At 42.4% G+C, this 12,244-nt stretch overlaps 1 protein-coding gene across 1 annotated transcript in view; it reads right to left on the bottom strand.

Moving 5' to 3' along the window:
• Window positions 1–532: 532 nt before the first annotated feature.
• RHBDF2 (rhomboid 5 homolog 2) overlaps window positions 533–12,244 on the bottom strand; it is a 1,958,103-nt gene continuing 1,946,391 nt past the window's right edge. The window contains exon 18 of the mRNA XM_044089036.1: window positions 533–3,700. Coding sequence (XP_043944971.1) covers window positions 3,281–3,700 — 420 coding nt within the window. The 3' untranslated portion in view covers window positions 533–3,280. The remainder of the gene's footprint in view (window positions 3,701–12,244) is intronic.

The raw sequence follows: 12,244 nt of genomic DNA, 5'->3' as shown, positions 1-12,244 counted from the left end.
GATTCACCAGATGCCGTGATGCAGTACCTCAGTGTTACAGAACACTTTAAAGAGTAACTGAAAGTAAAAATGATGTTCAAAGACAATACCATACCTCTGCCAACATACTGATACAAAGCGTACAGTACATAAGCATGAGAAATAGGATTTCATTAAAACACAGCATGGTGGATGACGCAGTGGTACAACGGTTAGCACTGTTGCCTCACAGCAAGAGGTTCGCTGGTTCGATTCTCGGCTGGAGTGCTTTCTGTGTGGAATCTACATGTCCTCCCTGCGCTCCCGTGGGTTTCCTCCGTGTGATCTAGTTTCCTCCCACATTCCAAAGACATGCGTCTGGAATGTTTCTCCCCAGGCCTCCACTGAAAATGGGCTCTGTCCCAGTCACAATTTCCTGGTAAACAAATGTTAAAATAAAAAAAAATTATAAACACCTTTTCGTTTGCAGTATCACAATTGTCTTAAGTAAGAGATCAGGTTATAACATGTACTCTGACTGATACAGTGTTACTGCAAAATACTACATCAGATATATTTTAAACAAAAAGAAAGTGTACTTTATCACAAACACTGGGACAGAAGTCTGTTCCTCAGAAATACATTATGCTTTTGCATTAACTGGCAGCTTAAGGGATAACAAAATGATGGTGAAGACAGTTTACTATCTTGCAAAAGTATAAACCCAGGCATTGTAAGTGGTAATATACTAACAGCAGCATAAAAGCGAGAGACAAATTATAAAATGTGAGTGCTACCCTGTGCTACAATCAGCATAACATGAAATGGCTGGCATACACTTACATCATTAGACTTCACATATGTTAAAGCAGAAGGCACAACACAAAGCACCCGGCAGATTAGCTTGCTGCAAGCACTGCGGCATCATTTTATTAGCAGTCAAATGCATATCAACCAGTTCATGCATAATTTCCTAAACCACTAAAGTACCTTTAGTACCCAAACGTAATACAAATGAAATTAACAAAAAACAGAATTGGATATAATAAGTGTTTTATAAGCCAAATCACAGTGAACCCATTACAAGTCATGGTAGTATGTGTGTAGTCTAAGGGAGTACTATTTTCTTTACTTACTCAGTTTTGACAAAAGGTACAGCACATTGCACTACACAGAAGGACCTACTACTACTATGATTTGTTAGCCCCCCCAAATCTCTCATGACAATTAACCCGTCTTCCATTTGTTCCTCCTGAATCCTGACATCTTACAAAACTAAGAGGTCAGAACGTAGTATCATAACTGTCAACTAACGTTAGGAATTAAAATCATCCTAACAGATATACCTCAGCTGGCTGAAGGCATGGTACAGTGTCCCTTTCCACAGAGTCTGTGTACATGTGAGCTTCTGCAGCTCCATATACAGAGTAAATGCACTTGCTGGTGGGCTCCTACTTTCCAGCATCCCCCAGCTGCACATCCTGCAGGCTCAGATCTTCCTCAAGATAGATCTTTTGCTGGAAAACACCATCTCCCATCCCTCAGTGGGCTGCTCCCATGCATATAGGCTATTATGCAAACCTAGCTCATCTTGTACTTAATCTGGGTCAAATCCAGTATACCACCGAGGCAATATACAACATTCTATAGTCACAGGAGGATTGGCAGTATTGGGTGGATACATAGTCAAACAATGACTAAGAGAATCAACTGCATTCAAAATTACTGCAGCTGATACAGTTTTGCTGGTTGGGCAGACACACAAAAGCAACAGTCTAAAGTTGAAAACAGAGCAAGAAATACCACTGCAATTCTTTAAATGCTACTCTACAGAATTCCAATTCATGGGTATGGCATTGGGAAGGGGGCCATACCTCTAAACTGTCCAGAGTTTCACAGAATGTCCAGATTTTTGCCTCATATTTTTGTTCTATTCCTCATAACAGTTGTGGTTTTCTGACAAATCACTGGGATGATCTGAGGATTGAAGTCACTAAATAATGACATGCATTTGATTTTCAGAATTCAAATATTTCAGACAATGAATGTCAATACATAACCCTGCTACTCTATCAACTTTCTAAATTTGTGAGAACAATATTTAAAATGTGTTCCTATTTTTGTGCCTTTGTCCCACCATTTTGTCAGACTTTGCCCAGATCTTGCAATAAGAGGTTGAGAGATATGAAGGGGGCTCATTTTTCATGAGACAAAGTAACGACTACACAATGTAAAAACCAAGCTGTTTAAGCGTACTATAAACATTTTTCTGAAAGTGAAGTGACAGTTTTTATTTCTTTGTGAGCAAAAGGAAATTAAGTTTAAACAACATTTCTGTGTGTGACAAATACACCTTTACCAAGTTATTATGAAACAGGAATGTGGTGATGCAACTAAGGATGCATGACAACCTCAAACAGATAATAATAACTAACGTTTTAGTTTAGGTAACTATTAGTGTATAAATTGTGCAGCATGGCATTAGGCACCAGTTACTGTGCACAGCATCTCAGAGCACTACTAATTACCACTGAGTCATCCTGACGACCTCTCACAAAGGCACACTCCTCATGCCAACACGTACTGTACTATCTCTGTATACAGTCTTGCTTGACGTCAGACTACTTGGGGTTAGTTTTCTTTCATTCATTCTGCTGTAAACTGCAGTAACAATGAGTATGAGGCAGTGGTGCGGCTTGATAGCAAACAGTACAGTGATGCCAGGCATTAGTACAAGTAGAAAAAAAAATTATGCTTAGGCTAGCGACTGTAAACATCAGACAGGAATGTTCCAGATCTCGATCTTAAAATCACTTGAAAATCTTTGGTTCTTATGGCCTCTCTCCAAGGACCTAAGTATGCAAGAAAAACATTTCTCTGGAAGTTAACTGTATCTTACATGCCATTTAATTTTTAGTCTGTTTTAAGTCATCTTTTATACGGCCTTTTGGCAGGGGCTTTTAAGTTCATGAAACCTCCTTCTGGAAGACGATATGTTTATGGTTGAGTAGGAAATCACATTAAATTTCAATATCTGTGGACTGCAAGGTGTGGTGCTTGGATCAAGTTAGCACCCTAATGACAAGTTGAAAATACTTGCTGACTCCCACATATAAACATTATGAAGAGAATATAACATTTTTCTTGAAAGAGATAACCAAACAATGGCAGTAAGCTGTACATCATTTAGAAAATGAACTTTTGGGACCTCTGCTGGAGAAATTACAAGGCCTTATTAAACTCATGATGGTACAACAATATTCCGCTTTTTCCAAACAGTAAACCAAAATCTTCATAGATGTAACTATGGTAATGGGATCTCCTAGTGCAAAACTTGATCAAGCTCATACTTTTCACAGAACTTGCTAGTGAAAGGAATGCAAGTCAAATATTCAATCCAACGCCAGTTAATTGGGTATACATATAACCAGACAACAAGCGATGAGAATAGCCCTATAAAAATCAGCAGGGTAACAATTATTGTAATTCGTTTTCGATATTTGTCGAAGGTACCAAAGGTGATGTAGGGAAGAAAGGCAAAAGAAAGCAGCAGACCACTGAGAAACCCAAAAATGTGAGCAATGTTGTCAATCCATGGTAGCAGACCACACAAAAACAGGAAGAGGACAATACCCCAAAGTTTGAAGAAGGCCTTCCAGGGCTTTTCGAGAATCTGCCAGCTCTGGAACAGCTCCACAAAAAGACATGCCAGTAAACCAAATTGTGAACCTGCAGGACCAACCTGTGAAAGAAAGACAGGAGAGAAAGCATTACTTTAGTATCATGTACTGAAGCATTTACTACTCCTGTTTACACTAAGACAGCTGTAAACCACCATAAAGAAATTGTGAACATCCTCTACGAAGCAAACACTCTCCTGACACTTTTAACACAAACCTTAATCATTTTTCTTATCTAGATATAGCAAATTCTGAAACACCAAGTATGAGAGAGGCTGATGGTCTGACTCTGCTTCTTTTGTGTGGTACAATGCACACAGTATTTACTTTAGATTACAAGTAGTATGCTCACAACTCCTCAGTGTTCTCTCTCTCACCACTTCAAGTGCAACTATGTGCTTGTGACTGGCTTAGCATGACAAACTACCAGACGTTCACATTCTCCACCACTTTTCCCATCCACAATATGCGCTAGTAAGTACAAAACATTTCAATCATGAAGTTTCTTCTGTAGTGCAGTGCTAGATACCTCAAAGAAAACTTTCATGCAAATTAGCAAAGGTCAGAAAAGTCCACAGGGATATAACACCCAATTTACTACTGATGTTAATAAGAAGTCATATCGCACCATGAATCTCAACAAAACTCTCCTCAAATTTTTCTAAATTCAACATTTCACTGCCAAATGCTACTTTTATGCATGCCATATATTACTTCCTCATAACTGGAATGTGTATAGAAAAATGCTACAATTCTACTCGGTTACTGCTGTTTCCCAGTCCTCACTGCATTAACTGTACTAGACACCTCTGTGCAAATATGCAAAATGCCAGTCTCCTTGCTTATATGGCTACAATAAATTTCCCATCCCAAAAGTGGGGGAAAAATTGAAGTCTGCTTATGGAAAGACAGTAGAAAACTCTACTGTGAACGATTTGGTACTTGACAGCTGACAAGGGTTGTGTAATTATTCAGGTGGTTTTAAAGAAAATATGACAGAAAAAACAAGATTGCTCAAACTGTCAGATTTTGTCAGCTGAACTGCATATCATCAATTGTTCCCAGAAATGCATACAAGAGAAAGTCCAGTTCCTAGCTGCATTATCAAGAAAATCATTTGTTGCTTCATTTTAATAAAAAAGGATTTAGCTGACCTGCTTCAACAGATGCAAGTAATACTGCAATTGTGGATGTAATAATAAATGTCTGGTGACAAATGCCAGTCAAACTGCAGAAAAGTTTTAATTTGTCTTTTTTTTTGGAAAGTCGCTTGTGTTTTCTCAGATCAACATTAGAATTAAAGGAGATGGGGGCTGAAGGGTTCCAAAATGCCCTACATGAATTATGTTAAACACAGGTCCCTTTACTTTGAAACAGCCTCTGCAATCTCCGTTTTCAAATAGGTAAATAACTGTAACTTAAGAACTCTCTCCATTCAGCCGGTACACACAGACACAAACATCTTCTGAAGATTTAAATTAATCAGTTTAAAAAGTGGTTTCACTGTTTTAGTTGGAACACATATATTTCCTATGTCATCAACGTTCAATATACTTAAGTGTTACCATTCTGTTTGAGTTATATTCTGAAAAACTGAATCTGTGGCTGAACAGTTATTGAAGAACCAGTCAGAATACCCTTTAGTGAAAGTGCCAAGGAAGCACTCAGCAAATATACAGACAACAACAAAACTGGTGTTTGCAACAGTCTACTCATGCTTCAATGCATAATTCTGAAAGTCTCTTTTCTGCTATATATGTTTTATATTTTTTATAGTATGCCCTGTTATTTTAATGCCCTTTACTACAATTACTTCCTCTTTAACATGCCATGTTAATGTCCCAGTTATTCTGATATTTTGATTTGGAGTTAAAGAAATCTATCAAAGTTTACCTGTCAATTTTGTAAATAATGACTTTACCTCCCTAGATAAACACATACCTCTGTGCAACCTTAATTTTATATTAGCTAATACCCTTTTAATGAGTTAATTTTACTTTTAAATATATGTCAGATTGTTAATGAAGTGATTAAATTGTGCTTTTAATTCCAGAGTTTAAGCTGCTCTCATACTACTGTTATCTTGCAATACTTCTCTATATCAAATGCTAGATGAAACAGCGCGAGTCCTTCGAGAACAGTAACCAAATGAGTTCTTCACTTGAGTAAACAGATGACATGCTCACAGTTAGAAATTGACATTTGCCTCTGAAGTATCCCGTCAGTTGAATACAGTATCAATTATGCAAGTATGAACCTATGAAGTCTCTGAAAGGTGAAGTAATTATTTGACAACAATGAGTATGTACATTATTTTAAGAAATGAAGGCATATGACAATTCACCTTTGTCCATATTGTTGTTCAGATCATAATTTCAGTCTTTACTTGAAAGACTAAAACGACCAGCTGTGATCCACTATGAACACTGTCTGCACAACATAGTGGGTGGGATTCACACACCTGTGAATGCTAATATTCTAGGAAGTACCACAGACCTATACTGACAACTACTGGGCAGTAGGGAGCTTCTGCATACCAAAGAATAGAGCATATAAGGAGAGAGAAGAGCAACAATAACAGGATAAACAGTGCTAGGTTGCATGGCAGCCAACAGCACTACTACTACTAGTGTGCATGACCAACACAAGTGACATCACAGCTAAGGCAACCTAGCATGACCAACACAACTGGCATCACAGCAACTGCAACCTAGAATGACCAACACAACTGGCATCACAGATAAGGCAACCTAACATGACCAACACAACCGGCATCACAGCTAAGGCAAAGTACAGTTGTGTACACTTACCATAAACGTAGATGTTCTAGTGTATTCACTGTTGCAGTCATCACACTTGGGTTATCTGCCTGCAGGAAGCCCTCAGTTGGCCCGAATACCAGAGACTTAGTAGTTCTGCGTCGGTTGCTGTCACTCCAGGACTGACATCAGGTCAGGGGTATAAAAACAGGCAGCCAACGCCATTACATCAGTTTTTCTTGCCCCAAATGTCAGGAGCCCCCCAAATAGGGAGATAGGTTATGGTAGAGAAACCACCACCAGTAAAAAGTAAATAGCAATACCCCTGAAGGGGGTGAGTAATACACAGAGAGGGGAGAAAGCGAGCGAGAGAGACAAGGGGGGATGGAGGGTGGGAAACCAGGACTGCAACAGTGAATGCAATCGAACATTTACATTTATGGTAAGTGTACTCAACTGTACTATGTTCTTCGTGTTTCACTGTTGCAGTCATCACACTTGGGTAGATTCCCAAAGCTGAAGAAGGGTGGAGGCAGTCAAGAAGAGTTGGGGCTGGCTAGTATGCCTTGCAGGACTGCTGTTGCAAAACCTGCCCTGGATTTGGAAAATATAGCCAGGTGGTGATGTTTGATGAAGGTGTGTACAGAACTCCAGGATGTCCCTAGTAGGGACTCCCCCGAGGAATGCTGTAGAGGTGGAAGTTGCCCTAGTGGAGTGTGTTCTGACCCCCTGAGGGGTTAGTTTCCCATGGTGCTTGTAGCAGAAATGGATGCAGTGTGCTATCCACTTGGAAATTGTTTGCTTTGAAATGGCCTTGCCCTCTGCCCCTGGTGCAAAGCTGACTAGTAACTGGTCAGATTTCCTGAAGGTCTTAGTCCTATCAAGGTAGAATCTGAGCTGTCTGTGCACGTCCAAGAAGTGCAGGATCCTTTCCCCTTTATTTTGAGGATTAGGGAAAAAAGTTGACAATTGGACAGATTGGTTGAGACCCACACTGGACACCACTTTAGGCACAAAGGAAGGGTTAGTCCTGATGGAAATCCTGTCAGCATGGAAAATAATGAAGGGTTCCACAGCCATAAGTGCTTGTAGCTCAGACACTCTTCTAGCTGAAGTGATGGCCAGAAGCAAGGCTGTTTTCCAAGACAGGAAATTTAACTCTGCTGACGCTGCAGGCTCAAGGGGGGGGGGGGTGTAAGCTTTTCCAGTACAAAGTTAAGGTCCCAAGCAGGGGGTGGGTGCTCTCCTAGGTGGCCTTAAGTTGTTTGCCCCTCTCAGGAACTGTTTGATAAGAGGGTGAGAGAAGTGAGGTGGCTCAGTGTTGTAATGAGTCGAAATGGCAGAGGCATGGATCTTAGTGGAGGAGAAGGATAGGCCTCTGTGAAGTAGATCTGCAAATTAATCCAGGATTAGAAGCAGGGAGGGCAGAGCTGTATCCTCTCCTTTAGACTGAATCCAGGAGCAGTACCTTTTCCACTTATTAGCATAGGATTTCCTTGCACTGGGTCTTCTGGCTTCACGATTGATGTCCAACACCTGTTTGCTTAGGCTGGTTAATGGGGGAGAGTTCAAGGAATAAGCCAGGCTGCAAGATTTAGGGTTTGCAGTTGTAGATGCAGGATCGGGTTCTGGTGTAGGTGCCAGGGTGGCACTGGTGACAGGCTGTGCAGGAGAGGGTACCAGTGCTAGCATGGCCAGTTCAGGGCAATCAGAATTGTCCTTGGTCTGTCCTGTCTTATCTTGAGTAATACTCTTGAGAGAAGGGGCAGGGGGGGAAGCATAGATTGAGAGATTTACCCACTGGAAGGACAGGGCATCCACTTTCCAGGCCCTGCTATAAGGTGTCCTGGTGCAGAATTTTCTGAGCTGGTGATTGCAGGGGGAGGCAATGAGATCCACCTCTGGGGTCCCCCATTTCTGAATCAGAAGGTTGAAGGTGCTGGGCTCTAGTTGCCACTCATGTGGGTCTGGGAGATTTCTGCCCAAGTCTGCCAGTGAGTTTTGTTTGCCCAACAAGAACTAAGCTTGCAGATGGACCTGCATGTCCAAGGCCATGTTCCACAGGGCCATGGCTAACCTGCAGAGTGGGTAAGAGTGTGTCCCCCCCCCTGCTTGTTGATGTACTGCATAACTGTGGTGTTGTCTTGTTTTTATTAACAGGTGTCCTGGTGAGAGTAGGGATCTGAAAGCTGTCAGAGCGTGATGCACAGCTAGCATCTCTTTTTGGTTGATGTGCAGATGAATCTGACTTGGGCTCCAATGGCCCTGAATGCACTTGCTGTCCATGTGTGCCCCCCCCCAGTCATAGTCTGATGCATCTGTGTTGAGAGTCTGGGCAGCGTGGGGTTCAGTAAAGGGCAGTCCCTTGTTGTGGTTGCATGCTGCTGCCACCAAAAAAACTCTGTCCTTAGACAGGGTATTATAGGAATGACGGTTTCCAGGTCCTGAGAGTGTTGGCACCAAAGACTTTTTAAGCACCATTGAAGTTTTCTCATATGCAGTCTGGCATACGGAATTAGTAGGATGCATGAGGCCATGAACCCTAGAGGCTGCAGGATTTTCCTTGTGGACAGCTGGGTTCTGGTGGCCATTTGAGTAAAATAGTCGGTCAGGCTTGTTTTTCTGGAGTGAGGAATGCATCTGGGATGCTGTGTCCAAGCTTGCTCCTAGGAACTGGGGACTAGTTTTGATGTCTTTTCGTTGATGTTGTACCCCAGGGAGGTTAGAAGGTTTTTTACAAATGTCAGGTGCTACAACAGCATTTCCTGTCTGTCTGCCTGAATCAGGCAGTCCAAGTACGGGTAAATTTGAATATTTCTCTGTCTGCAGTAAGCAATGGCTGGAGCCAGGCATTTTGTGAATACTCTGGGTATAGTGGATAAGAGTATGGTAAGTGCAGAGAACTGATAATGCATGGATCTTGCCCTAAAACGTAGACATTTCCTGCATGACCCCATTACAGGGATGTGTAGATAGGCTGTCTAGGGTGACTAACCAGGCATCTTTGGCTAGCATAGGCAGAAGCTGCTGCAGGGTGAGCATTTTGAATTTTGGTACCACCAGGAAGGTGTTCAGAATTGAAAGATCTAGGATTGGGTGCCAAGTGCCCTCTTTTCTGTGTACCAGGAAAAGTCTGGAATAAAATCCTTGACCTATCTATTCTGCAGGAACAGGATGAATTGCCCTTATAGAGAGCAGGGATTGAACATGGCTTTGTGCCTCTGCCCACTGGTTTGGAGGAAAGATCGGGGAACCCTTTTGGGGTTGGCAGTGAGTGGAAGTAAAATTTGAACCCTGGGATACAATGTTGAGGACCCATCAGTCCTTGGTGATGGAAATCCATTTTTTTGCATGAAGGGCAGGTTTTCCTCCTAGGGGCACTAGCAGTTAGGCAGAGGTAAGGAGTGGAGTTAAGTCATTGGGAATTCTTTCCGTAAGGGGGTAGTTTAGCACTCCCTGCTTTAGAGGTGGAGGCACTCCATTGCTCAGATCTCTGCATACCCTGAGAATGTATTCGGGGGGGGGGGGGGTCTGTTTCCCCTAGTTCTAGTTTGAGATGGCCTTGAGAGGGCTGGAAAGGACCAATATTTCGAGGGGCAATGCCTACTGAATCTAGGAGGCTGTACTTGCAAGACTTCTTTGACTGTCTGCAAAGATTTAGCTTTTTCTTCCATCTTTTTAAGAACATCTTCTGCTTTGGTGCCAAACAGACTGTCCTTGTTCAAAGTAGCATCTAATAACTTTGATTTGACATGGTCTGGCAAGGTCTGCTCCTTAAGCCAAGCATGCCTTCTCAGTACAGAACCAGTAACTGCTGCCCTGCAAGATGCTTCTAGGGCGTCAAAGCCACACTGCAATGTATGCTTGCTGACTTGGCCTGCAGAATGCATAAGCTCATGCAATTCTTTATTTTCTGCAGTCTGTAAAGGTAGCTATTTTTTTGCTTAATAAGTTTCATAATATGTTGTTGGCACTTCAGCATGTGAAACTGACAATTCAAAGCCCTAATGGCGAGAGTTGCAGAGGTATATACTTTCTTACCCCATCTGTCCAAAGCTCTGGAATCCCTGTCCAAAGGGGTGGGAGTCTTAGCTGTAGTTGCTTTGATACCTTTAGGTCCCTGGGAGATGACCTCTGGGTCAGCAGTAGTTTTGAAAAGGAATTTGTGAGAGTCAGGTACTCTGTAGTACCTATCTGGTTTCCTAGGAGCAGGGGGTAAAGTATCAGGAGTTAAACTGGATCCCATAAAGACATCATCCAGGATTGGTGGTATTGCTAAAGGCCTATGTTATGGCAAATCTAGAAATTCTCTGAGTCTCTTTTTGGACTGAGAATAGTCTTGGCATTCCCAGTGTAAATGCTGTCAAAGTATGTAAGGTTTCATCAAAAGAAAAATCCTCTGGAGGAGAAGCAGAGGGAATGGATTACTCTGCATCTGAATCCTCATATGCAGATAAGGTCATGTCTTCATAATCGGAAACCTCTGTCTCGTCGGACTCTTGGTCTGTTGAAGATGCTCGGGATAGGTCTCCTTTTCTCTTAGCAGGGGACGACTGACTTCCCCTATTCAGCATAAATAAGGTCTTCTGCCATTTTAAGCATTTGATGTTATGACAAGGGAGCAGGTGCATGAGCTTTGATCATAGTTTTTTTTAGGAGAAGCGCGTACTTTGGCCTTACAAACTCGGTAGTTTTAGACAGAACTGAAGACGTGAAAAAAGTCGTAGGTTTGAGTCAAACATCGGTACTGCAAAGAATTCCTCAGAAGCAGCTGCCTGCTCAGAGGCTCCAGACCCATCCAAGGTACAGATATCCGCAGGTTCTGTAGTCAAAGAACTCTGTGGCATACTGGACTCCAAATGGGTCTCGGTAGAGGCCTGCGAATCCACTGAAGCGGGCATCAGGGGCTGCAAAAGCGCCCGAGTACTGGTGAACTGGTGACTAACTTAACAGAAGTGTCTTCGGCAGCTTTGAACCTATGCAGTCTGTCTCTGTCTTTATCCTTACATTTTTTCAGAAGATCGGTAGTCAGATGGCTTACTGAAGCCATTTCGGAATATGGAGATAGAGAAAGTACAGTTGTGTACCTACCATAAATGTAGATGTTCGAGTGTATTCACTGTTGCAGTCATCACACTTGGGTTGTCCTGCTGGCAGGCTACCCGCAGTTGGCCTGAATTCCAAAGTCCTGGTCCAGCGTCGGTTGCTGTCACCTCTTCCCTGACGTCAGTGCGCCAGGGGTATAAAAGATGCAGCCGATGCCATTTTCTTCAGTTTTTCTTGCCCGAGATGTCAGGTGCCCCCAAAAGGGTAGGCTGTAAAAATGATGATAAAAAGCATGCACATAACCTTCATCTACAAGCAAATACACCACATAGGTTGTATAGAATAGATAGGTACAGATAAGTCCCAGCAAAGAAAAAAGGGGGATGGTGGGAGGGTAACCTGGACTGCAACAGTGAATACACTTGAACATCTACATTTATGGTAGGTACACAACTCTACTATGTTCATCGTGTTTCACTGTTGCAGTCATTACACTTGGTTTGAATCCCAAAGCTGAAGTTGGGCGGCTGGGCCTAAATAGAGTTTGGAGTGGCTATGAGGCCCTGCAGAACTGCAGTGGCAAAGCCTGCTCTGGATTTAGAGTAGAGAGATAAATGGTAGTGCTTTGTAAAAGTGTGCACTGAAGTCCATGTTGCAGCCTCCAAAATATCCTTGGGTGGTACTCCTCTGTGGAAGGCTGCTGAAGTGGCTGCTGCTCTGGCAGAATGTGGCCTAATGCCCTTGGGCACTGATTTGCCATGTTGTGAATAGCAGAAACAAATGCAGTGGCCTATCCATTTT

The sequence above is a fragment of the Protopterus annectens genome, chromosome 12.part0 (assembly GCF_019279795.1).
Source record: "Protopterus annectens isolate FY-2018-M chromosome 12.part0, PAN1.0, whole genome shotgun sequence".
NCBI classification, from domain to species: domain Eukaryota; kingdom Metazoa; phylum Chordata; order Ceratodontiformes; family Protopteridae; genus Protopterus; species Protopterus annectens.
This window is presented reverse-complemented; position numbering and strand designations above follow the sequence as displayed.